General features: G+C 40.1%; 1 protein-coding gene across 3 annotated transcripts in view; it reads left to right on the top strand.

Moving 5' to 3' along the window:
- Nucleotides 1–24,510, top strand: part of MAP7 (microtubule associated protein 7) — a 118,915-nt gene extending 94,405 nt beyond the window's left edge. Inside the window, exons 7-18 of one of the 3 annotated variants that reach the window (XM_061990758.1) lie at nucleotides 36–149; nucleotides 3,543–3,667; nucleotides 4,632–4,747; nucleotides 5,120–5,400; nucleotides 8,361–8,544; nucleotides 11,085–11,280; nucleotides 11,668–11,769; nucleotides 12,043–12,093; nucleotides 12,182–12,239; nucleotides 14,614–14,752; nucleotides 21,812–22,038; nucleotides 22,708–24,510. In XM_061990758.1, coding sequence (XP_061846742.1) covers nucleotides 36–149; nucleotides 3,543–3,667; nucleotides 4,632–4,747; nucleotides 5,120–5,400; nucleotides 8,361–8,544; nucleotides 11,085–11,280; nucleotides 11,668–11,769; nucleotides 12,043–12,093; nucleotides 12,182–12,239; nucleotides 14,614–14,752; nucleotides 21,812–22,038; nucleotides 22,708–22,718 — 1,604 coding nt within the window. In that variant the 3' untranslated portion in view covers nucleotides 22,719–24,510. Of the gene's footprint in view, nucleotides 1–35; nucleotides 150–3,542; nucleotides 3,668–4,631; nucleotides 4,748–5,119; nucleotides 5,401–8,360; nucleotides 8,545–11,084; nucleotides 11,281–11,667; nucleotides 11,770–12,042; nucleotides 12,094–12,181; nucleotides 12,240–14,613; nucleotides 14,753–21,811; nucleotides 22,103–22,707 lie in introns of those variants that run through there. The other 2 variants (XM_061990757.1, XM_061990756.1) reach the window with 2 other exon arrangements.
- The last annotated feature ends 2,552 nt before the right edge of the window (nucleotides 24,511–27,062 follow it).

Raw genomic sequence — 27,062 nt, 5'->3', positions numbered from 1 at the left:
TAATCTAACATCTTGCTTGTATGGTGCATGTTCAGCTCGCCGCCTACAGCTCAGTCCATGGGAGAGCAGCATCGTTAGCAGGCTCCTGACGCCCACTCACTCGTTCCTGGCCAGAAGTAAAAGCACAGCTGCATTGTCTGGAGATGCAGGTAAACCTATAAGAATAGAGGCTTCATGTCTCAGGCACTTATTTTTTCCAGATTCCTTGTAAGATGTTATAAAGTTACTGATCTAATTCTGAGTGTACAGTAAAATCACAGAATGAGCTTGAATGTCCATGATTACATTGCGTGACAGCATGAAAGCTTGTTTGTACAATTGTTTGCTATGCTGCTTTCTCTTTCTCGCACAGCCTCTTAATTTCTTTCACCTTTTCATTTGTGCAGTAAATCAATACAACACACGCGAGGTAATAATGTCACGCTGTCCGTGCAACACAATGTTGTGAAGAGCTGATTCAGCACACCCACTGCTAAGGCTGAGAGCTGCTTGCTGCAAATAGTTTCACTCTCTATCAGGGCGCTTTCCACATGGAGCAAGTTAGACTTGTAGAAAGACAGGCCCTGGTTCCAGAGGATTTAATACATGTGAAGTTAAATGTGCAGGTTTAGCGAGGTTTTAAAAATTAAGTTCTCTGCCAACGTCGGAACAGCTGTTTGATGTACTTACTGAGGGGAAAATTAACATACAGCAGTGTGAAAATATTGATAGGTGGTTAACTTAAAGCCCAGGCAAAACTATTCCAAAGACAACTACGACATACTCACCTAATCATGTATTTTAGTCAAGTGACAGCTACCTCTTCTTTATCATAGGATGTTTTGCGATCATGCACAGGGTACTTGACCATTACAGTAGTGTATTGCTGCACATGCTGAATGTTTAATTCTAGGCAGATCTTTCCGGTCTGATATAGACAGGATTTTTGTTCTAATTAAAGGATGTAGAAGATAAGAAGGAATAGAGATCTGCTAAGATTACTTTTAAAGAAGCTTTCACTTAAGAACTCTTATGACTAATTAGGCTGCAGTACATTTCCACAGGGTTAGCACTGTAGGAACAAAAATGTGGATGATATTCTACAAACAGTGGAATTAACTAGTACAGAATTCCTTTTCACTTTTCATAAACACCAGCTTGTAAAATTACTACTTAATGTCATCTACAAAGCAGGATATTTGAAATTCAGCTCTTCATTAGGAAATAATTGAGAAAGCAATGTCTAAATTTTGTAAGTGGTTACTTTCCTGGAGCAAGCGTGAAGATTTTTTTTTGTGGCTGCTGTTGTGTATACTGTGCAATAAGCACTAAGCTGAGTGGAATATTAAGAAGGATTGCAAATAGCAGGAATGACTTATTTGTCAGTCATCAATATGAGTTAATTCCTTGAAATACTTTCCCTCTGCTAATTGGGACTGCACCACCCAGAAGAGTAATCCATCTGCCCGTTGTTTTCCAGGTATTATTCTCTAGGAGCAATAACTGCAGTCCCTTCATGCAGGAGCTTCCTGGAGATAATGATCAGGTGGTGGTAATGGTTCCCAGCTGTGCTCAGAGCACTTGACTCATCCCAGCTTGTCATTATTCCCTAGAAAAATACCCTGCCCTTTGGCTGTAAATTTAAATTACAATGCAAAAAAATCATAATAAAATTAAATATGGATTCATGTCCTTTAAAATTTAAGGGAGCTATTAGGGACATACAACATAAGAGTACATCTGGATCCTTGTGAAATAACCCTCCAAAGCCAATTTTTTTTTTTAAATAACTCCAAAAGCTCCTTTGAATAGATGTAATCCTGTTGGTACAGGATTCACTGGGAGTGCTTCCTAAAGCATTGTTTGGCAACATCACAAATGAACTGCTAGTCTTTTAATAGTTATGATGTCATACTTGGTGGTAACTGCAGATAATCAGCGAGCAGCAAGGTAACTGATTTACAGAAGGTGGGAACTACATAAATAATATTGTACTTCTGCCTCCTATCTGTTTTAGATACATTCATAGAATCGCAGAATGTAAGGGGTTGAAAAGGACCTTTAGAGATCATCTAGTCCAACCCCTCTGCAGAAGCAGGTTCACCTAGATTAGGTCGCAGCCCGCAGCCAAAAGAACACCCCTGTTTTCTTGTTTCTCATTTTAAAATTTTTCTCTTTTTTTAAATTAAGTTTACTGTCTTATCCCATTAAACACAAATTACTCTAAATGATAAAACAAGCATGAAGGCCACTGCTGTAACACTTGTATGACACTCTCTTTATTCATAATGTTCATCTGTTGCAGTGTTAGTACTGTTAAGTCTATGAGTTCTTCCTGTAACAGCAGCTGTTTTGTTGTAAGACTTGAAGAATTAAATATATGTGGAACAACATTCGTTCAAGTGCATTCAGAGATGGATCTACAAGCAGGAAATGTTGGGTTTTTTACCAAGGAAACTGATGGATAGGGAAGATAGCATATAGAAGCTCTACTTTTCCATCAAGTAACATGCTGAGTAATAATTATACTAAGACTATAAAATCAGTAAAGATAAACAAGAGCAGACAAACAAAACTCTGCAGTAATAACATCGTTTCCCCTAGTCTTCTCCTTCAGTTAATTTAAGAGAAAGTCCAAGAATACTTTGCTACAAGAAGTTCCTCATAATATATTTTGCTGTGTTAAAATTCTCTTTGAATATGTAATCAAAACACTGTATATCTGATAACTTGCCATTGGCAAGAGATCTTTGGGTAATAAGTCTCTGTTCTTGTGCAAACCAACAAAAACTGTCATCCTGGTTACTCAAACGTTAATTTCCAAGTTGATTTGTTGTTGTTGGCCTGCTTCTTGAAATGTGTAAAATAATTTGTTCTCAAGAATGTATTTGAGTCAGCTGTTATTCTAGCATTACCAGGAAATATTAAAAGTTCTTAAATGGGCAGGGTTCAAATATTCATAGAAGAGAGATTTGGAAAAACACATCACTTGCTAAAAACTGTAGAGAGCAACTTCATTAGTTTCTTAGGTGAAACTGTTGTGTATTGTACGTGTGCTTCAGTCTTTTTGTGTATGTCTCTCTTTATTTTCCTTAACTTCCAAGACCAGCTAATAGGCATTCTGATTTTGCTCTTTGTTTTCTATTCCAAATGTAATTGAAGCTTATGTCAAGGCATATACAAAGTCAGTCAAACCAGTCATTGTATCCACTGCTTTTTCAGAACCACTAGGTGCACAAAAACTTAACAGTAAAACATTTTACTTCCTGCCACCCAATTATGTGGCATATTTATTTATTTACTTAAGAAAAATTGTTAGTTTGCAAAAGGAAAAGCACAAGAGTGCCTACTGAAGTTATGTGTGGCCAAGCTAGTGTATCAAATGATGGTTCTGACTTGGGAATTAGTCATTCCTCTGTGTATTAATACCTTCTTTCTTTTCTGTCTTTCTCGGTGGTTTCTGTTCCTGCTGGCTTTCCTTTCTCCCTTCTCCAATGCTACTCTAACTAAAATTCTTAAATAACCAACCAACACCGTAGTTATCCCCATTTGTCCCCGTTCAGCATCTTGCAGCCCCATCAGTCCTCTGTCCTACAAGGCCATGAACTGTAGGAATCCAGGAGACCGAGCAAAACTTTATGCCTCTACCGATGCTGTTGGACGTAGGAGAACAACACATCTTTCAGGGGTAAGCATGCCAGTTGTACTTGAGCTAGTGTCTTGTGCTATGACCACCTGATTGCATTGCTTGTTAGGACAGTAGTAGTTGTAAGGATACTTGACTAAGTCTGAAGTTCCCGCTGTGCTGTCCCCGCCCTGTCTGTTTCATAGCTGGCTGGATTTTAACTGAAATATACTACATTATGTGGTGATGTGGCCTGATTATGCACCAAAGAATTTGTGTGGAAAAACATTCATTTGTTAGAGTGGATGTCTTAGCTTCTCACAAGTCACAGAGGAAGTCCCAGTGTGTGTGCCGTTTCTCCAGTGGCTTCTTTGCTGCCTTTTAATGCTCAAGCTGGTGTTGCAGCATTTCCCTCAGCAAAGAATCTGCTTTTCCCAGCAACCTGTTTCCTCAAAGCCTGTAGAATTTTGTATCTACTGAGGCCTCTAGTAAATTCAGCTGAGCCTCTGGGGTGAAGAAGAGGCAACGCATGCACTCACACATGTCAATATATGTAAGAACACAGAGCACTGTCACTTCAGCTCTACTTTCTTAGGAGACCAGGCTCCTTGAGGTTGGCTTGGGAGCCTCACTAAGTGTGAGGTGGGGGAGTGTTTTGCTCTTTTCTTCAAACGAAATCCTGTGTTTATGGGGAGTAATGGAAGATCCTCTGTGATGATCAGCAAAGATCAAAACTTAAAAGGTAGTTTTTTGCCTATGTGAAAAATAAGTCTCTGCAAATTAGTCCATTACATCTTAGGGCAGTAGTGAACATGATTAAGAAGGATTCTTGTTGTCAAATGCATATTTACTGACAAAGATGGTGTCAGATTGTAAGGCCCTTATTAATGAACTTGTTAAACAGGTTACAAACTACTGACTCAGCACTGATTTTTCTCAGCCTCTCAATCCCTAACTGAGCTTGCTTTGCTTTCTTTAGCCCTGTGAACTCTGGACTGACTTTGTCTTTTTGTTTGCTGAACTATAGACTGACAAAAAAGAAAAGGAGAGAGACCATTTGTCATCCAGCTTCTCAGCCAGCTTTAAAGGAGGTCATTTTTCTTCCAACCCCAAAGCTAGATCACCAGCTCCCTCTCCAGTTTGGTAAGCCAAGTACATGCTTAACTGGAGGTTGAGCTATAAACAGCTATGGTTGTTCTATTAAATAAATATGAAACAGTGCAGACTTACTTGATGATGTAGATATTTTCTTTTTGTAACAAGGAAAAACAGTCTTGCTTTTAGAAAAACATTACTGGTGCTTTGAGGAAAGGAGAAGGAAGATACCTGATTTCTTCCCTCTTGGCTGGGCTCAGTGCTCACACATCTGGATTCGTTTTGCATTAATTGGTTGCTCCAGCAATCCTGCTTGGTAGCAAAGTTGTTTATTTTTAGCTATAGTAGTTCTGGAAGTGATATGTACGTGGTGTCCAGTAGAGCATGTCTGATAGTGGTTGTCACTCTTTGGTTACACAGGCATGCGTCAAAGTCTTTGCCTTTTTTGCCGGGCACACCCAGGCAGATAACTTCCCCACCTGGGTCCTCCAAAGTTTCCTCTGCTCAGGCACGGCCTCCTTCTCCTGGCAACATCCGGCCAGTCAAGAAAGAGGTCAAACCAGAGAGTGAGAAGAAAAGACCAGAAAAAGAGGTTGAAAAGGCCAATGAGGAGAGGACAGAAGAGGGTAAAGGAACTTCAGCAGGTGCTGGAGAATCTACACATCAGGCAGAGCCCACTGTCCAGGAAGAGCCATCTCCAGGTAAGGAGAGATCCTCCTTTAGCTTAAGGAGTGCTTGAGAGTCTCTTACCTTCTTCCCTCCCTCCCTCTGAAACAACATAGCATTCTGTAGTTTTCTACCAAATATTTATCTCAGTTCTTTAGAACATTCCTGCAGATATATGTTTGCTATGAGGAAAGTCTAAACAGGTTGAAGCATTCCCGCTTTTAACAGTTAAAACAACACACAGACCTGCCTTGCACACTGTGGCTTGACAGCCCTCTTCTCTGCCCTTTGGGACAAGGGATTTTGTCCCTCACATCACAACAGAGCTTCTTTTCCAACTGTTGAAGTAGAATAATAATGATCTGAAGACTAACAGTATGAGAAGCCATCACAGAAGGTAGTGTGAGCAGTGAGAATGTCCAGCTCTGCTAGATACTCAGTCCAGTTGTGCTGAAATCACTGTCAGCTTACCTATGATATTGCAAGAGTACCACATAATGGGAGAGATTAGCAGGATAATGCAGAGGAGAACCATGGAGAGGAATAGGCAAAATTTTTCAGGGAAAAAAAAGCATTCTTTAAAAAATAATTATCTAACAAACAAACAAACAAAAATAACCCCACACCAAACCACACTACCCCTGGAAAGCAGCAAAAAAGTACACAGAAAATAAAAGATCATAAAGTATAGGAAGGGTGAAAGGTAAATGTGAAAGTGAGAAATGGATGTTTGTTGTGGGATGTTTTTAGTCCATGTGTAAATATGGCATAAACTGTGTGCCTCGCAGATGGGATAGAATGGCTGTTGTTACCTCTGAGATATCCAGGACAGGTTGCTTAGGATTCTCAAATGAAAAGTCATAGATTCTCCTGTGATTGTCCTTCAGTAAACAGTTTTAAGTATTAATAATCCTGCGTTTAACTGCAAGATGTGTAGCTGGGCATTGTTCCTTCAGCAAAAAGACCTGATGTGAATTGATTTGTTTTGTTCTAGTATGTTCTGTTACAGTAGTTGCAGCCTGATAGCCAGGTCCTACCTCTAAGATGCAACCCCTAAGAAAGCTGGAGATTTACCATAATAAATGGATGCATCTGTTGGCCGTGGGCATACAAAGATGATATAATTGCCATGTTAGTATGGGTTTTCACTGCTCTTCTGGTAACCTTTTGCCTGCTTCCTTTTAAGGAGAAGGCTTCCTTTTAAAAGGATTTCGTGGATATCACCAAGAACCTTAGTTCCCAAGTATGAGGGGCGGACCAGAGAAACATAGTCATGCTATTTGACAGTTTAGCTCAGGAGGAAGAGAGGCTCAACTTCTTTGTAGAGACAATCAATGTTTGAGTTTGGTGCAGGGTCACCTATTACGGAAGCAGGTTATGTGTGATAAAACTATTCAAAAGCAAATTAGTTTGCATTCACAGCAAAGAAACAAGTAGTGAAGAGGGGCAAAGGAGAACGATACTATAGTCAGATTGGTGAGCAGCACTTCAAACTGGATGCCTTTTGCCAGAGCCAGAGGAAGTGATGATTAGGAGCAAAAATTGAGACCGCAGGCTAAACATTTTACATGTGAGGTCAGAGAACAGATTTTGTCTGCCAAAACTTAGCCACCGGGTGAATACAAGAATCTTGAGAGGGGCAAGTGATCTCTCAAGGTCCCTTCCAACCCCTACCATTCTGTGACTCTAAGTGCAGCATTTGGGGCTGGAGGGACATTGCTGATTCTCCTTAGGTCTGTGTTGCTGGCAAACATAGCTGATTTCTGCCAGTTAACTTTCCGCCAGTGGCTTTTAACCTGTCTGGCTCAGTTACCTGCTAGCTGTGTAGTCACAAGAGCTGGGAGTCTGCAGGTAATGATCACTGATGGAGCTGTTCAAGCCTTTTGAAAGGCAAATCTCTCCTGACTTGACTAATACCAATGAAGTTTTAAAGGTATTTTGGGGATGTGTGTGCTGCAAGCTGTTGTCATCTTTTCTGACATCAGGGCAGGTGTGCATTAAACAGGCTACTTGTTATGATGCCAGCTTCAGCACCTGAGGCAATCAAGAAGTGAGCCCCCAGCATGACAAAGCTGTGCTCCCTTCAAGAGTGACAGACCTGCCTTTGTCCATGTTAGGAAATTAAAAAGAGCCAAGGTGCAGGAACTCTGTCATTTATACTGTTCAACTGTTGTGAAAGCTCTCTGCTATGCTTCTTACCCAGGTTGTAATTGCATCCCCACTTTTTTTTACCTTCTGTCCCCAAGGCTATGAAGAGCATAGCTCTTAAAAGGCTCCCAAGCCTTAGAGTAACCAAATTACATAGGTTTTTATTTTTGACCATTACAGAATTTTCTGAATTCCCAACTACATCTTGGAGATTAGCCCAGGCTTGGACTGTTCCCTAGGGATGGATTGAATATCTGTTTTGGCAATGTAAGAGAACAGTGCCCTAGCTGAGGCTAAACTGTGCCAGCACACCCTCAGAGCAAGAGAACAGACTCTGGCACTCTTTAAATTACTGATGTACATGTATCATTTGAATTCAAGGCAAAAGCCCTAAAACTGTTACAGAAGGACCTGCATATACTTTTTACTTCATAGGAGAAGAAAGCAGAGAGGTCAGCAGATGTGTCCATTCAGCACAAAGCAAGCAGCTGAATTTGTGTTTGTATAGATGATAAAGTGTAGGAGAGGGGAAACGGAGGAGGAAATCCCTCTTAGAAGTTGTTAATGGGGTGAGGAAAATGCTGTAACATCCCAAAGGATGGTTAGAAATGTAGATTTCCTGACTGTTCCTCATTACTTATATTACATGTATCTTCCTAGAATTGGAACCTCATTCCATTGGCAGTTCAAAGTCTTCTCTATCTATATTTGTCTGCATTACCAGATATGATTACCCTGGGAATGCTTCCTTCAGTTGTTTTGTGTGTTGGCAATGATCCAACTTCAAGAGAGTGTCATCTTGGCTACTGTGTCTGTACAAACTAGTTTTCCTTCCCATCTGTTTCAGCAGCGAGCCCATCCTTGCCTCCTGCTCCACCAGTCCTTTCTTCACCCCCAGCCCCCACAAAGACTTCTGCAGGTACAACAGACCCTGAAGAAGCAACAAGGCTGCTGGCTGAGAAGAGGCGCCTTGCCCGTGAGCAGCGGGAACGGGAGGAGCAAGAAAGAAGGGAGAGAGAAGAGCTTGAAAGGTGATTCTAGACCTCTTCTGTGGAGAAGACAGTTTTTAGCAGCCTCCTAGCAGCTTGTTGTCTATGTTTTGTTATATTGTGATATATGAAGCACACTACTGAAATGCAAGGGGAACAAGTTCCTCCCTGAAAATAAATTTTCCTGTTGGGGTTTTTTGTAGGCACAATATATACATAAGCAAATCTGTAAGGTTAAAACTTATCCCAAACAGTGCTTTGAAATAGGACGGGAGGCAAGAGCAGATCCTTGCTGTAGTGATTCATTGTTTGCTCAGAGATTAACAAAGTTATGCGTGTTTATTCCAAGTAGAGAACTCTGCACAGCTGTTTTCAACTTTGTGACTGTCACAATGTCTATTATTATAAATTGTGAGATCTGTACCATGGGTTGTGTTTAGGTGTCCAACAGCTGTGACTTAAACCTCTTTGTTATCTCATTTAAAATCAAGAGCCCCAACAGTTTTGGACAGTAGTTGATGTTGCATCTCATTTTCTGTGAGCAAATGATACTCATGACTGTGACTGTAAACACAAGTGCCACACCTCTGAAATTTGTTGGAGCTCTTTTAAACAACATTGATGAACACAGGAGCAAGACAGAACCAGTTAAAATAGCCTGGATTTATAAGAGGTTCACAAAATGGTCCCTCTCAAAAGGGATTTTAAAGAAAGCAAGCTGCTGTGTCATAAGAGTAATGTGTTGAATAAATACTAAGATTAAAATATTGAAAAATAAAGGTAAACAATAATCAGCTTGCACAGTGAAAGGAATTTTTGGTCTCTGCACAGCACCTTCATGAATGAACTTGAAAGGAAATGTGTATAAGGAAATAATCCTAACTTAACTCATATGGTAGTGGTAGTCTCTGGGCTAATTATTTCTGAGAGAAGACATCTTGTTTGGAACTGAGCACGTGAAAGTATGAGGTGAGTCATGGTCAATGTAGTAAATCAACTGTTACAAGTTACTAGAAAAGGAGAACAAAATGAAAAATTAATTCTGAACTCTCTAAGGGGAATCCCTGTTTTGAATGTTGAGTTGTATCTTTTTTTGAGATATTAAAATCAATATAACTAGGAAAATGAGTGCAGAAAGACATCAAGGAAGATCAGGAGTATAGGACAGCTCCCATATGAATATCTACTAAACAGATGAGGATCCTTCAGCTGGGAAGACTGTCTGCCCTCTACTTCTGAGTCGGGATATGATGAGCTACAAAGACCTAAATAATTTGGGTAACATAAAAGGTGGAGGAGAAAAGTTATACAAGAATGCGTAATACAAGAATGAGGGGGCATTAAGTTAGATTAGGAGGTAACATTAAAAAAATCAGCAGAATTCAATACTTTTTTTTAAATTCAGGAGCCATTGCTGCAAGATAAGATGGGTGTGAAAAATGTGTACTGGTTCAAAAGATGATTAAATGCAATTACAGGAAGAAGTGTTTTGCAAGATGTATTAAAAATCAAGGATACTATTTCTATTTCGGTTGGTACAAGAGTCATATACAAGTGAAAGCGAGGTCCGATTCTGGGCTCCTCAGCTCAAGAGGGACAGAGAACTTCTGGATAGTCCAGTGCAGGGCCACCAAGGTGATCAGGGGACTGGAACATCTTTCGTATGAGGAAAGACTGCGGGAACTGGGGCTGTATAGTCTAGAGAAGAGGAGACTGAGGGAGGGATCTCATTAATACTTACAAGTATATAAATGGTGGATGTCAGGAGATTGGGGCATCCCTTTTTTCTGTTGTATCTAACAACAGGACAAGGGGTAATGGGTTGAAACTGGAAGATAAGAAGTTCTATTTAAACATAAGAAAAAACTATTTTACTGTGAGGGTGACGGAGCCCTGGCACAGGCTGCCCAGAGGAGTTCTGGAGTCTCCTTCCTTGGAGGTCTTTAAAACTCACCTGGATACATTTGTGTGTGACCTAATCTAGGTGACCCTGCTTCTACAGGGGAGTTGGACTAGATGATCTTTAAAGGTCCCTTCCAACCCCTACCATTCTATGTTTCTATGTGGATATAAGCTCCTCCGTGTCAGTGGCAAAGAGGCAAGTGACATGGGATAGGCGAGATATGACAGTTTCGTGTTCTAAGTCATTAGTCTCTTAGCTGTGTCCTCCTGATACTACTTTGTCTCTGGAGACTTACATGCAAGGTCTGCAGCTGGTCCACAAGGCCCTGACATTGTGACATTCACTTATCAGCTGTTTGTAGCTGTACAGATGAACTCCAAGAAATTGATAATATATATAGTACTGGGCTGGACTAGATGATCTCTAAAGGTCCCTTCCAACCCTACCATTCCATGATTCTGTGATATACTGGAGGAGAATTGGTATTGCCTTACAATGTATTTTATGTTCCACAGGCTTCACCTGTGGCCCCTGCTGGAAACAGATAACTTATAAGACAACAGTGCAACCTTTATCCAGGTGTTGTGGAGTGCTGGTGTCTTGGGTAGGAATCTGATGGTTTGTTTTCTTTCCCTCCATTTTTTTACTGATTCTTCTAACGTTTGTTTCATGATTGCAGGCAAAAGAAGGAGGAGTTGTCACAGAGGATAGCTGAAGAAAGAGCTCGCCGAGAAGAGGAAGAAGCTCGCAGACAGGAGGCAGAGAAAAAAAGAAAGGATGCAGAGGAGGAGCGGGAAAAGGAAGAGCGGCTGCGCCGACAGGTGGAAGAGAGAGAGCAGAAGGAAAAGGAAGAGATGGAGCGCCTTCAGAAACAAGTATGCTCCCCTCCTGGAATTCCTGTGCCAATCTTATGTAGCACTTAGAGAGATACCTAAAATTTAAGTGCGTATTTGAAGTAGATAGGATTGAGGCAGGGTTCATTCCATAGAGAGTTTTAAAGAGTAAAGGTGTTTCCTTGTGACAAAAACGTGTGGTAGGGAGTTGAGTTTTGCCTTTGTTGTTTTTTCCCTGTAGAATTTATTTATTTAGAACAAATCCTTTCCTATTCCTAATAAGTCATGGAAAACATATTCTTGACTTGTAAACCCCGAATGTGACTTTGTAGGTGGTTGTAAATATGCCTAGTTAAGCAGATGTCACTGTAAATCTGTCCTTAAACAATGAACTGTTCCTCACTTCTTTTTCTTTTACCATCAACTCAGAGAGAAGAGGAAGCTCGCCTACGGGAAGAGGCAGAGCGGATTCGATTGGAACGTGAAAGGCATTTCCAAAGAGAAGAGCAGGAGCGCTTGGAAAGGAAGAAGGTAACTCAGTACATGCAGTGAAATTGTAGTTTGTTGTGCCTTAGCAGTTTGGTTCCTCCTCAGCTATAGAAAGTCATCCATGATAAAAATGCGTCCTCAGAAAAGCTGTGGACCTTAGCTTGCTGTGGATGTGAAAGGAATATTGCCAACAGTAATTAATCTTTTAGCAATAAATAGATGCAACTGATAAATGACAAGGAGTTGTGGTTTGGGTGAGAGATTTTTAAATGAATGCCAATAAACATTATTTTACCCTCATACATTTCATTGTAGAGGCTTGAGGAGATCATGAAGCGAACTAGGCGTGTAGAAGCTGTAGATAAGGTCAGTGGTGCTGCTTAACACATGTAAATATTGAGCATGTTTGACTTCTGAGCCATTTTTAATTTACAAAATCGTGTTTCCTTTGTAGAAATCCAATGACCAGCAAAACGGACATATATCAAAGGCAAATCTTACTGGAGAAACAGGTATTGTGTTTAACTGCTCTGAGCAAAACAGGTGCATAAAGGCCTATTATGCACAATGGCTTGGGAAACAATTCTGAAACTTGGGACACATTTCAGTAAAAAAAACCCACGAGAGGAGTATAATTGAAGTCTTAACAAACATGATTTTGTTTGGCCTTTCCATGTAGGTAGTTAGCCATTACTAAATGAGTCTGCTGTTTAGCAACTTAGTCACACCAGTGTTTAATGAAGGGGAGTTGCTTAGCAAGTTTGTTTATAGAGAAGAAACATTCTTTTCTGATCACAAAAGAAGCTGATTCTATGGTTTCTTTTGCATAATGTTACAAATGTAGTTGTTGCAGACTTATTCAACTTTCTTAAAGGGTTATTTCATCTCAGTCATCAAAACTACCTGTTGATTATCCAAACATCTCCCTGTAGTTTCTCTCTTCCATGCCTGCTGCCTTATTCACTTGACCTCAATTTCTATTTCTTTCAAAGATCACTTTGTCTTCCCTTTTATTCTGTGTCCTCTATTTTTTTTTTCTTTTCCTAATCCTTTTAGGTTAAGTTTTATACATGTTTTTAATACTTACAATGAAAGAAGCCAACTAAAATCTAGCTCATAATCAGCAATGACCAAGGATGAATTCACAGTATTTAAAGATAATGAAGTCACGCTATCAAATGTCTTACCCTGTGTAGCATAACACTTTAAGTGGCATCAATCTTTCTCTGTTGTGTTTGACTTGAGTAACACAGAGCACGAGGAGCAGCACTGGCTGCATGTACTGCCTTTGGGGTTTTTTTAATGTTTAAAGTGAATGCTATAATTAGCACTGCTAGGAATCCTTTTGACAGATTTCATTATGGGTGTTTGGAAGTTAATTGTTTACATATTATCTGGGGGGGTGCAGGGGGAGTTTGGGAACTGTGAATAGAGAATGCATCTGGGATGCCATCTTTGCTGTAGGCACCACTTGAATAATTACTGAAACTATAAATGGCTCTATAACCTGTGACTAGTACTTTCCTGCCCAAGGTAGCAAACAAGTAGTCAGTTTCCTAAGACATATGAGAATTTGGACTTCCATTTCCCCATGCCCAGTAGAAGGCTGGAGTTCTTGAGTGACTAGATAAAGAGAAAACTGCCCTTGCCCTCAGGGCTGCTGTATTTTCTAGATATGCTATTAAGTTCAATGTATGAATTAATGGACATAATTCAGCCCACCCTAACTTTATGTATTATGCTCTAATAGACTTTTGACTATACACAAATAGCAATTTTTCATTTTTTCAGTCTTACTATTTGGCAAAATATGAGTAGACCATTGTGAGAACAGCTAAGTCACATAACGAAACAAAATCCATCACCTTTTTGTCATGTGTTTGGCCTCTGCTTCAAAACAGGAGATAATGCTGCTTTTCCAAATCACAACAACTTTCTTTTGCTTTTCTGTTTTAAATGTTAAAGCTGACATATTTTCCTCTTGTTCCACATATAGAAGCACTGGAACCTGTGTTGCTAATACCTTTTGTGTAAAAACTTGCCAAAGATCAGACTAAGACATTCAATGTACAGAGCTTCAGCCCAAGCATTTAGAGCATAACAAAACAAGAGCAGCTGAAAGAGAGTCTCCTCAGATGAGGTTTTAGGTAACTACAATAAATGCATCCAAGCCTATGAAAACAAAATTGTCCTTGTGATTATTGTAACCGATGCTAGCACGGGTGGGATGCAATTGCTTTCTTTTACTGAGCTGTATGTGAATTGATGTGACTGTAGGTACAGTGCAGAGGCTGTAGTTGTCCTTTAAAAGAACATCCTGAGGTAGGCCAGTTATATCTATCATATGGTCTTTGTGAGGCACAAGAATGCTCTAGTTTTATATTGTTTTATACAGCATTTTATAGTAGTGATTTAGTACTTGTGGAAAGAAGTATCCTTCCCATGGAGGTTTTTTCCTCTTGACTTCCTTTCAGGTTACAGTCAGTGATCAATATGGGAACCAAGAAATACCCATGTATGGAATCAATGATGTTCCAGTGCTCTCTATTATTGTTTGAAAATTACCATTGTAATATTCTGTGGGATATCAGCCTATTTTGGCCACAGACTTATGTGTTGGAATTGTGTATATCCTTGTTAAATGTATGTTTGTGTTTGTAAAGCTGTAGCTTTGAAATCTGTGGCATTTACTTTGGATCTGAAACAGGGCTCATGTGCCCAAAAAGTTGTCAAAGGAGGCTGTGTGGGGGAGGGAGGAGGCTAGAACTCTATTTTTTAAGACTGTAGCTTGCCTTGACAGTGCTGTCTTTTGTAGGAAATGTTTTACCTTAATCTGCAGGTAAATGATGTTACTTGGTTCTCTGAAAACCCCTTTTCTCTCTCTAGTTGTAAGCAGTCCTTCCTCTTCCTCGGTGACCGTGGGAGGACCTCAGCTCCAGGCAGGCACAGAGCCTCCGCACAATGGGAACCCCCTCAGCTGTGCGCGCATCACGGCCTCGCACCAGCTCCCCGTAAACGCTGACAGGTAGGAACAATGCTGAGTGTTGGAGGCTGTTGAGAGGATGAGCATTGCTAGAGTAAGAAGTTATTTTCAGGTTCATGTATTCATTAACTGTATAAGAGACAGCTGTTCAATCTGCCTCGATTTCTGTTTGCTTTCACCTTTTCCCATGTTCAGAAAAGAACTTTTATCATCTTTCTCTTAGCAGTAACACAGAGTTGTTTAACAGCATGTTCTTTGCAGTGTTTAGAACAATGTGTTGCTTGCCAGTAATTATTACACCAATTGGAACTTAATGGAACGGGCAGTTTTTTTCTGTTCCTTTCCATGAATTAAGCTTCATAAAAACCTCTCTGGCAGTGCTAGTTTTGTGATTGGAATAATGAACATGGATGTTTCAGTTTCTGAACAGCTTGAAGTACTGGCAAGCTTTGCTTCCCAAGCAAGGTGCCTTATGTGATATACACAACTACTCCTTTTGGCTTTGCATTTAAACTAAAAAAAACCCAAAACCAACACCTTTTGTCCTCTACAAGGAGAATTTGGAGAGGCAGATATTTAACATTGAGAGATCTCTTTAGCCATGGAGCAAGTCACTCAGACTTTGAGAACTGCTGAAATGCTTGAAACCTCAGAGTGGAACTGAGTGAAATCTGTTACATAAGCATGAGCTGTCACTTATTTCCATTTTAGTCGTGCAGAAAGCCAAATAGTCCCTTAGTCCTTTCATATTTGATGCAGGTAGTGCCAGAATATGCATGGAAAAACTTGAATGTTGGAAGCTATCATGCAGTCTGTAACGGACAGTATGCTTCAGGGTGTGATTGGCACTAATTGAAAGAGGAATTTGCCCTCTCTCGGTCGCTCCATATGCCTGGGGAATCATAGCTTCCTGTCATGCTGACACGGATGCTCCTGCCGAGAGAAGTTCTGTCAGTGACACCGAGCACTGAGCTGTATTGGATGAGCTGCACAGAGTTGCCTCCTAATTGTCCTGGGCAGCTATTAAATGTTAATCACCCCCAGCCTTATATGGACCTTAATGTTTGTAACACAAAATGTGCCATGCTACAAATGCTGTCCTGTAGCATTATAATCCGTGTGGAAAGAAACTCTGAATGGCCAAAGTGAAGAATGAAAAAACAAGACTAAAGTAGGAAGCATCCATCAATAAGGCTGTGGAAGGGGAAACTGGTATGCCAGGTTAGGATGTGGAGGGACTTGCTAGAGGTACATCCACACTGCCTGGGAAGGCAAAGGATGCATCACTTGGTAGCATCCAGCTATAAGCTTAGCCCAAGTAGCCTGAAAAACTGTTGGAAGGAACACAGAGCAGCATAGATTTTATCCCATGGTGAAGGCCATGAGTGCCAACACCACTGTTACTACATGTTACCTGCCGCAGTTCTCTGGCATCTGGATACACCTGATACTGTAATAAACTCAAGAGCCACAGGTGGAGATGGTCTCTTGTGTGAGCACCTCACTCCAGGCTGAGGAATGTTTGGCTTTTGTCTGGAAAAGATCTGAGCACATTTTAAGAACGAGATAGCTCAGATTGCTGACTGGAACTTAAAAAGGCTTTGCGTGGAGGACTTGTGGCATGTGCTTGTATGGGCAAGAGGAGGGAGTGAAGGAGAGGAGTCTTTCTAAGGCCTAGAGCAACAAGTCAGTCTCATTTTCCTCCTACAATGTAGAGGGTGTGGGAAGTTTCACTGGATCTAGGATCTAGTGTTAGTGGGCCTGTTTCTTAAGGCACTGGAGTCTAGTCTGAATGCACATCCTTGAATGGGACTGGTGGGTGGTATTCAGTCACTAAATCCAGAATATCTGTAGTTGGGGTCCCTCCCCAGACAATGCAAGCAGTGTCCCGTGCACCAGTAACACTGAAGGAGGGTGACTTGGAAAGTAGCTACTAGAGGTTTGTGTGAAGATAAGAGGTTCTACTCTGAGGCATGATATCAAGTTGCCTGACTACTTACTGTGCTGAACTTTCATCCCTATTCCTCCCCATCATGTCATCCATCCTGTGTCAGCTCGGTGGCAGGGATTCAGTTGGAAATAGCATGCTTGCTTCCATAGTTGTGAATACAAAGCAACTGAGAAGAGAATGCTGGCAGACTGAAGGCAATTGGTTTCAGTACTTGGCTGTTCTCTATTGCTGCTTTTGATCAGCAATGTAGACCTTGTACTGGAACTTCATTAGTTTTTCCAAGATAACTGATCTTCATAAACCCTAATGAAAATGCTGTGATCTACTGGATTATTTACCGTATATTTACTGTCAGTAATTATTAGTTTTATTAATAAACATGTATTGCAGAGGACAGAATGGCATAATCCTCTATCCCACCTAATATTTTGTCAATTTTTTTCTTGAGAGCATTCTCCTGTATTTTAAACAAATGAACATTAATTAATTTCCCTTAAGCTTAAACTTTCTTCACTTTGCCTTGTGAAAGAAAAACACAGATAAACTTGCTTTTCAAATAGATCTTATGTGAATCCTGGGTTCATAGTAACTATTTCTTTTTTCATAGTTTTCTCAGTTAAAATCCCATGTCTGAACACGAGCCTGTTTTTTTGTGGTATATAGTTTTAAGTGATACTGCAAAGGTTCTGATTTTGCTACCTGTGCTTACTCTGTCTTCTCCACAAGTAAATTTAGTTAAACAATTTAATTATTGAATGCTAATGAAGAATAGTGAATTATTATTGGGGGAGGGGAGGCAGGGGGTGACCTTGTCCGACCTATAAGTGTATAATGAGAAGACTCATAATTAAACTTAAATGAAGACATTTCTCATCCAGGTGTAGTATGATGGGAAGAGCAATACTAAATATATTCTAAAGTGGAGCATACAATGGAAATTTTCCAGTTAGGTAGAGTAAAATATCTGGAATTTCCAAGAAAGCTGGCAGTTCACAGATGCTACAATACTATTAATGGCATGTTAACTTTTGGCTAGGTTCAGGGTTTTGAGAGGAGTTTTTTTCCAACAATTAGAACACTGAATTTGAAACAGTCATTTGGAATAATATACAATATTAAAGTATTTTTAAACTTTTTTGTTAATTATGAAATATCCCAACATCTTTTTTTTGAGATTCTGATTTTTTTTCTTGCTTTACTAAACAATAAAATCCAGGAAGCAGCACAGTGATAGTAACCAGAGATAGATAACTGGTACAGATGCCTAATCCATCTCCTGCTTGCAGATATTGGCTTGTTCTCCACTTTCTAATTCTTTGCCTGACTTAGATATTTGTCTACTAGTTCTTAGAAAGTTATTTCAGTACAGAGGTTTGTTGACAGTATACTTATTTCTATCCTGTAATTCCATTTTTTTCTGTGCTGTTTGCTATAAATGCCTGCAATGAGTCTCAAGTGACAGCAGTTAACTTCATCTGTGTATCTCTGTCCCATATCACAGAATCACAGAATGGTAGGGGTTGGAAGGGACCTCTAGAGATTGTTCGGTCCAATCTCCCAGCTAAAGCAGGTTCACCTCAATCAGGTCACTCAGGAACAGGCCCAGATGGGTTTTAAAAACCTCCAGAGGTGGAGACTCCACACCTTCCCTGGGCAGCCCATTCCAGTGCTCCAGAATTGGGTCTGGATAGATTGGATAAGGAGGTATTTTTAGAAATAGGCAGTTAGACGAGGTGAGTGCCTCAATATTTTGTGCTGGAAAAGAGTATCACTGGGTACAACTTCTTGTGGAGTGTTCATTGTTTAGTCTGTGCAGTAGCACACCTGAAATTTGCTTCAGCACTATCTTCCCTTCTTTAGGCCTCCAGCTCCTCATTGCTGGCAGTTTTCAGTGCTGTTGTTGCAGTGGATTAAAAATAAACACTGCTTTATTTAAACTGTCCACAAGTCTGGGGTCCATTTTGCTGTTAATGCTTAGCTGTGACACCTCTGCTAAAATCGTGTCAGTAAACAAGATGACTGACGTTGTCTTTCAGATCCAGAATAGCAGCTATGAAAATATTTTGGCACTTTACAGGGGCCTGCATATCAGTTTGGGGTTTTATTTTCCTTATTTGGTATTCGTTTCCAATGTGTGATCAGAAACAGACGTAATAAATTCTGGGCTTCGTTTTTCTTTACTCTCATGAAATTCTTTAAATACAGATTATGTCTACACAGAGCTTTGGCTAAAATTATCTGCATCCCACATAATTTTCAGTAGTTTTTAACTTTCTGTTAACTTTTTGTGTATCCAAAATCCTTTAATTAAATTAGCTTCTCTTCTCTCAGCATCCTTCAGTCTGTCTTGTTAATATTGATGTGTCCAGATCAAAATGCAAACCTGCACAGATGCTTTTTAGCTGCCTTGAAGCTGTTCTTTGGCTTCTTTCAAGACAGTTATGGTTGGACTGTCATGTTTGCACTCTGAACAACTTGGGCAACATTTTTGTTTTTACTACATAGGTGTTGTGCTACAAACACACTTATGGGATATGTTAGAGTGATAAAGTAATCCAGTTCTTCCTGCAGTGTTCTGTGACTGAAAAGGATATCTCCAGTGTTGCACTGAACAGTGAGACATTGCCAAAAATGTAACATAAGACAGTAAGATCAGCTGTAGCAGGTTAAAAATCCATTGCTTTTTTTGTGTTTCTTTCTTTAATGGCCTGTAGCAGTAATGGAAAGAGTGTAAAGGCAGAAAAGGTAGGTACGAGAGATCCTCTGGTCACTGAAGGGTTACTAAGCATTGTGGTCAAAATGCAACCATCAGCTCAAGTAGTCCCTAAGCTGCTAATTATTAGAAGCTGGAGGGTATACCAGTCTCTTAGGAATTTGTCTAATCTCCTTTTAAGCTTATGGCCTCTAAGATATCCCGTGGAAATTAATTCCACAGTTCCATTTTTCTTTTTGTTTTTCTAAGTTTGCTCCCCTAGTAATTTGCTGGAGCAAATAGTATAAAACGTAGAAGATTTTATAGCATTAAATTTAGAACATTCATTGTCACAGTTTCCTCTTCTGTACCTCTTTGTGATTGTATAGACTCCTCTGTCTCAAAAGACATTGAGTCTTTGAAACATGGTCTAACTCAATGTTTAATACTGGTGCTGCAATGACAAATAGATGTGAAGAACTATTTATCTATGAAATCAGCTGATTAGTTGGATAGAAAACTTTACAGTTTGCAGAAGCAATAGGCTTCTTCATTCTACCAATACTTGTTGAAGTACTGTGCTGTTTAATTTATCTGAATGAGCAGTTGCTCTCCTCCTGTCTCTTACCCTATCCATCAAACTTGCTGTGCTATCCTAGCCCCAGTAAGGTTATCGGCAGTAGCAGATAGGGAGGGAATAAGTAATAGTATACCTTATAAATGAATAATAGCCTAATTACTATACATAATAGAGCTTGTTTTATTAGTCCTACAGCATTTCACAGATTCTTCTCAGAGCTTGTTTTATTAGTCCTAAAGCATTTCACAGATTCTGCTCCTCATCTTACGGATCTCTGGCACAAAAGGGTGATTTGACTCCTGAGCTCTCCCGGGCAGCCAGGAGAGTTTCTGTGTCTGCTCTCAAACCCAATGCAGTGAAATACATTTCTCGTTTTGAACTTTGCTCAGTATGTCCACAGATGAAAAAAACTAAAGTGCCTTTCCAAAAAAGAGCTGGTGGTGGTTTAAAAAACTGGGAAAGGCTTCATATGAAAAAACAGCATGTTGTTCTCACAGGAAATCTGGGCTTTGGATAAAGCGACTTTCAAAAGAGCAGTAATTATGTTCTGTCTCTCGGGAAGTATTGTAAAACAATTCTGTCGTTGTTAGTGAAGAGTTAGGTGCCTGAAGAAGCCAGCAAATGAAAATAAACCATATGCCAATTACATGGGGTTGTTTTAAGACTAGTAAATGTACTGTCAGGAGAAAATTAGCCTGTGAAACCAAGCCACCTGCTCAGAAATGGCCCGAGGATATTGACAGCCTAGTTTCAATCTAGGAAAATTACATTTGAGCCATTGTGGCTGAAATGTTATCAACAGCCTGAGCAGTTGTGATGTGGTCTGAATAGGGAATAGGAACACAAGATTGTCTGGATCTAACTGTTGAGGGCCTTAAGAAGCACCTGTGAAAGACCACATGATTTTTTGATTGTCAGTTGAGTACTTGCAGAGCTTATGGTCCCATTACTGTCATCCTATGCACTACAGTAGCACCTTGGTTTCTCCCCTCCGGCAAGATAGCGTGTGCTGTCTGCAAAAACAGTGGGATTTGACAACACAGCAGCAAATAAAAGGGTTGGCAGGGACAGGGCTGTGAGACGTGATCATGTATCTTCTCAGGAGAATATGTGTAATTGGAGAGCGTGTCTGTGCTTGTCCTGCTCCTGACTGGGGCAGATGCATAAGAGCTTGCTCATAAGGCATCTCTGCCAAGTGGGAGATGGAGAAAGAAAGTGCAGATTGACATGAGGGGTGCTGAGAGGTGGGTTTTTTTTTTCCTTGAGCATGACCAACAGGGGAGGAGCGCAGTGTTGGGTAGTGCCTTGGAAATAAGCCCTAAGAACTTGTAGGGGAGGAGGGACTGAAAGAACTGCATTGCTAAAGGATTTTTTTCCTCTGGATGAGTGTCAGGTAGAAGAGGCTGCTCCAAAACTGTAGGTGAGAGGTGATCCAAGGAATAGCAAAAACGAGAGTGATCTTATCTAAGGGCAATTACACTGATTTACAATAAGAGGAAGGCGAAGGTTATGAGAGCTGGAAAAGATATTAGAGGCTGCAAATTGCATCAGGTGGGTGGCTCAAGATAGCAGTTGGAGGTGCTGCAGGGGTTTCCTTACTGCTTCCCATTCTCAGAACTGTGCTGTCCATAAAGCTGTCTCTAGTTGTGGGTATTGTGTAGCCAAACATTAACAACCATCCTGCGTGTTTGAGGGAAGGCTTGTCTTGTACTTGTTTACAAAAGCAGTTTTTACTGTGACAGAAGCATAGCTTTATTTTCATGGGCTAAGAGGATGCTTGGGATAAATGCAGGCTTCCATTTGTAAGTCTGCTTTGAGGAGGATTAAATTTCTGTTCTAGATGAAGTATATGAGGAAATACCTCTGTCTCTTTTTCAGCAATCTCAACCTAGAGAAAAATGCAAATGAAAATGGAATGTCTATGCAGAACGATAACTTTGAAGAGATCATAAACCTGCCTATTGGTTCTAAACCACCCCGGCTGGACACCATGAACAATGACGGAAGCAATAGCTCTGAAATTCCTTTGAACCCAATTCTAGCCTTTGAAGAAAAGGGGACTCTTTTGCCTCAGGTAGATAGTGTTCAGACACATCAAACAGCAGGTAGGTTTGCCCTGGTTCGTTAATGTGTTTTGACTAACAGTGGACCTAGAGCTCTTGATTGATATCAGTGATTAATTTAAGCATTTTGAAACCCCTTGTTATCTGGGGGAAGAAGCAGATCTTCTCTTCTTCAAGCTATGCATGCCAAATATATACAGATGCTGTGCAAATTATGGTGAGGCTTTATCTTTTCTTTGGGGGGTGCTTCTTAGTTACACTGTGCTTTCTGCCATTCAAAAAGGCTTGAAAATGTTTGCCTTGTGCTTTCAAACAGAAACTGCAACAGCAACAGCTGCCATTCCTAACTTATGATCAGGAATTGTGTTCCCCAGCTCTGCTAGTGTAGAGCCCGATACAAACATGTGGAAGGGGAGCTGGTTCCTACCTTCTGTGTAAAATTCTGGATGCATTTCCCTCATCAAGTTCTTGCTGACATTCATACTGAGGGATGGTTTGCAGCACACTAGATTTTTCTGAATCACATCACAACTTTTAAAGGATGTGAGGTAAACAAACAGTAATTTTACAAATCGAATTGGACTACCATTTTCTTTTTCTGTGGTTAGAAAACCTCATCTTACAAGGAAATAATGCCAGAATTGCATAACATTTTGAAGTAAGCATTGTTGTCCTTTGCTGACCTGTCATTTTTGATACCTTCCGTTGTAGAAGTGATCTGATTGCTTCTTCTGAAGAACCAAAGGTGACAGGAGCATCTCTGCAGTCAGTGGAGTTTCTTCCATGCTATGAAGGAGTGTTTTATTTTTTTCTCTCCAGTTTTTTAAAGATTTCTTGAATATCTTTTTTGGAAGGACTTTAGTAAAACCAGCAGAAGAAATGATGGGAATAGACTTGGATCACCTTTCTAATAGCTTTCATCACTAGAAGAAAATCATGCTTCACATGCATTACTTAATATGGCTTTTTTCAACGGGCTTTTTCTGTTAGTAAATGGATATTTCTGCATTTCTTAAGACACAAGACACTGGAATCTGAAAGCAATGGGCTAATTTGGGTAGTGGGCGTGATTTTTTTTTAAGAAGGTGGATGTTTGTTAAAAAGGCATAATTGCAAAATGGGCAAAGAATCCTTTACACTTTGTGGTTCTAATACTTGAAAAATAAATACCTCGTTGCTCTACAAGTAGAGTGAACGGGGTGTTTCATTTAAACCTCTTGGTTTAAATATTATTGCTGAGAACTCTAATTATGGGGGCAAGGTGTAGGCTTCTGTATCAGGTTCTTGTAAATGTAATTCCTACAGGGACATTCTGTAAACTGAGACATCACTATGATCCTCTCGCGGTTTTTTTCTCTAACGGCACAAAACAAGGCAGGTTTTAAAATGTGAACCTTTGAAAGCATTATTTTTTCACAGACAAGAGGAAAAACTATTGTTCTTCTAGATGATGTATTTATGAATTTTCAGTACAGAAATAAATCATTTAATTGAATAAATTAGAAAAGATGTATCAAAAACAATACTACAAACTTGATTTTTTTTAGCTGCATCCATGTTCACAGCACTATAAGAGATGTGTCGGCGCACATGTGTGCGCACACACACACGAGGAAATACCTTGTTCTGAGTCCTGTAAATTGCTGCTGTTCCCAGTGGTGGAAGACTTTGCCTTATCAGACTATTGAAGACTGTGTGAAACCTGAAACATTTGATTTTTGGACGATGAAGCGGGTTTGGGATTTATTGTTTTGGTTTTGCTCGTTTCAGAGCAAACGGCAAACAGTCATTGTTTGTGCTTTTGATGTAGTGTGTGATTTTTATAAAGCAGTGTAGTTGGAGTGGTACGAAGAGCAACGCGGGTTGCTTTCTCTTTAGTTTGACGCCAATTTCTACTGTCGTCATTCCATTTCTCACTTTTAGTTGCTACTGGGCAGAACTGTAAAATCTTGCACCTTTTTGTGCTTTGATAAAACAATGCTGTTACAGGTAGAGCTCACTCTAGGTATTTGAGTTTGAAGCACCAGCCAGGGCTCAATGCGTGGCTCATTGAAGTCGGTGAGTAGATCCTTTGGTAGGGGAAACAGGTTTCTGGAATTTCAGTTCTTGCTACCAGAGAACGTACCGTTAAGAGGTGGCTGTATTTGCTCGTAGTGAGCAGGGAACTGGGCCTCTAGGAAGCTGTGCAGAAAGTCTGTGCTAGCAGAAGAAATCCTCTGAGACAAAAGCGGAAGAGTTTTTGAAGAAATGACTTTCTGCTGCTGCCAAGTGTTCGTCTTGGACAGGAGATGGGATAAAAGCAATAGAAATGCAATGAGAAAGAGACTTCATCGGCCAGAATATACATCGGAAGGAAAAACAGCCATTCAGTCAGAATGCTTTCAATAGTAGCTCGTGACACGGTGAAATGAATTGGGTTCCTTTTTTGCTTTCTTTAGTTTTCCATGTACATAGCCACAATATTTTCAAGTGTCCAAAATGTGTCGTTTTTCTTTAAAACTATATATAGCATGTAAGTACCAAATAAAACTTGTTTGAAATATTTACTTCTACTTTTATTTTCGTTTCTTGCATAGTTGAAACAGGAGTCGATCTGTGACAGAAAACTCTTGTTACTCCTGGTCTGCTTAAAACTTTGCTTTAGGTTTCCTTTAGGTTTCTTTTAATCTCTTTACTAGGAAATCAGTATAAGGTCACTTACAGCTAGAAACAGAGCCAAAAAAATAGCCAAGAAGATTTAGCTTCAATTTTAAGGTTGAGGATTCATTTAGGCTTAGGTTTTGATCCATCTTTGTGTGACTCAAGAATGCTTGTTTAGCTGTTTGCAGCTCAAAAACAAAGAGCCTGCTTCATTTCTTGTTGTGTCTCAGTTGTTTTTAACAGAAATGCAGTAAAAACAATTTATATGTTTGTTCATTCCAAGTTTCCTTAAAATGACAAAGAAAATTTCCTCCTTTTCAAGGGTCTCACAACTAAAAGCTAGGGAACTGGGAGTAGAATTAGGTGTATGAATCAAAAACATTCTAATAAATAATGAAAGGGCGTTGAAACTTTGTCTTGGTTTAAGCCCTTTTCTTGAAATCCAGGGAAAAATAATTTCTCTTCTGTTGATTGTTATTCTTGATTTTAAAAAATACAATATCAAATGAAGGTCTTCTCCTTTGCTTGCTGTTGAAACTGCATTTGTTATTTGTACTACCAGAGCCAACATTTAACTACTAAGTGAGGCAGAACTAGCAATTGTGGAAGTCACAACCAGCCACTCTGAAGGTACAGAATTGTAACCTTTGGCAGCAGCTGGGCTGTGTGCTTTGGAAGGACTCAGCTCCTTGCCCACGTCTGAGCAGCACAACATAAACTCTTGAGGGGGTGACATTTGGTGAGTTCAGTCTATCACAACTTCTGGGCTTTGTTTGTTTACATGTCTCTTACCTCCTCATTTCTGATGAAGGATGCTTCGTTTTTTTCCTTCTTGTTAGGACCTTACAATTCAATACTGAAGAAAAACAGATTCTAATGGCATTACTTTAATATGGCTCTAGTTTTCTTTTTGGAAAATGATCTAAAGTCACCCAAAGAGGTGGCCTGAAGCTTGAGATTTTTCTGATTTTGTTCCTAGCTGTGACATTCAGCTCTTTGTTAGTTCTCTGTTGTAATGAGCCCATCTGCCCACAGCAGAGCACATGGGTCCTTCACCCAAGATTTAAAAAGAAAATGCTCGTGGCATGTGACTACTGAAAATGCCAAACTGCTTTGTCCCTGCCTGCACTGTTCTTTAACGGGACATTCTACTGCACCACAGAGATTGGGTGTTTTTAAACAGTGCTATTGGAGAGAAGGTGTAGTTATTAGAAGAAATCATTAACAGAAGTGCTGCCTCAAGCACCAAAACTAAGCTTTATGGCACAGTAAAATGCAGTGCTGAGCTCTTGGTTATTGTGGTAGTTTGATCCCGGCTCACAACTAAGTACCACTGGGTACCTCTACACAGCCCCACAACCCCCGTGGGGTGGGCAGCTGAACCAAGGGAAAAAAGTAAGACTCCTGGCTTGAGATAAGAACAGTTTAATAACTGAATTAAAGCATAACTGTAATGAAAAGGAATATGACAAAAAGAGAGAGAAAGAGAACACAAGTGATGCACAATGCAGTTGCTCACCACTCACTGAGCGATGCCTGAGCAGTGCTCTGTGCCTCCCAGCCAGCTCCCCCCAGTTTATATACTGGGCATGACATCCTATGGTATGGAATAGCTCTTTGGCTAGTTGGGGTCAGCTGTCCTGGCCACGCCCCTCTCCGCTTCTTGTGCACCCCTCTCTGGCAGGACAGAGTGAGAGGCGGAAAAGGCCTGCATGCTGTGCAATTACTGCTCACTTCTCAGCAATAGCCAAAATGTCCTTGTGCTATCAACATTCTCTTCAGCACAAACCCAAAACACAGCCCTGTACCAGCTACTAGGAAGAAAATTACTGTCCCAGCCAAAACCAAGACAGTTTTAACAGAATTACTTTTTTTTTCCCCAATCCCACTTTTACTCCATGTTTGTAGCCAGAAGCATCTCTAAAGCTCTACAGGTACAGAAGTGTTATACCACGGTCAGAAGTATGTCTAAAAACAGGAAACTCTTCTGAAACATTTTCATAAGAAATTGTGCTACCTGGGAGAAGATTGCCAGAATGATTCCAAAATGAGTATTCCAGCCAGTTCAACGTGGAGCTCCAGACAGATTCTTTGAAAACAAGTGTATTGATGAAAGGTGGAATTGGATCACTACTAGATGATGATGATTAGATTAGATTACTAGGACCTACATTAAAAACCAGTGCCCCACAATTTCAAGGCTCTCTGCTACGTTTTTTTCCTGATAAGTGCCATTTTGATTTTCTAAAAGGCTTGTGAAACAGACTCTCCTTCTGGAGAAGAGGGAAGGGAGATTGTTCAGTATCCTGTACACAGGTAAGAAAATCAGTTGAATTTAAACATGCTACTTTTTTTTTAATGTTCTTTAACACCTTTCAAAATACAAGATCAGTTCCTAATTTTGTCAGATGTGTTCACTTTTGCCC

Source organism: Colius striatus, chromosome 2, assembly GCF_028858725.1.
Source record: "Colius striatus isolate bColStr4 chromosome 2, bColStr4.1.hap1, whole genome shotgun sequence".
NCBI lineage: Eukaryota > Metazoa > Chordata > Aves > Coliiformes > Coliidae > Colius > Colius striatus.
The sequence above is the reverse complement of the archived record's forward strand: the minus strand, read 5'-3'. Positions and strand labels throughout refer to the sequence as shown.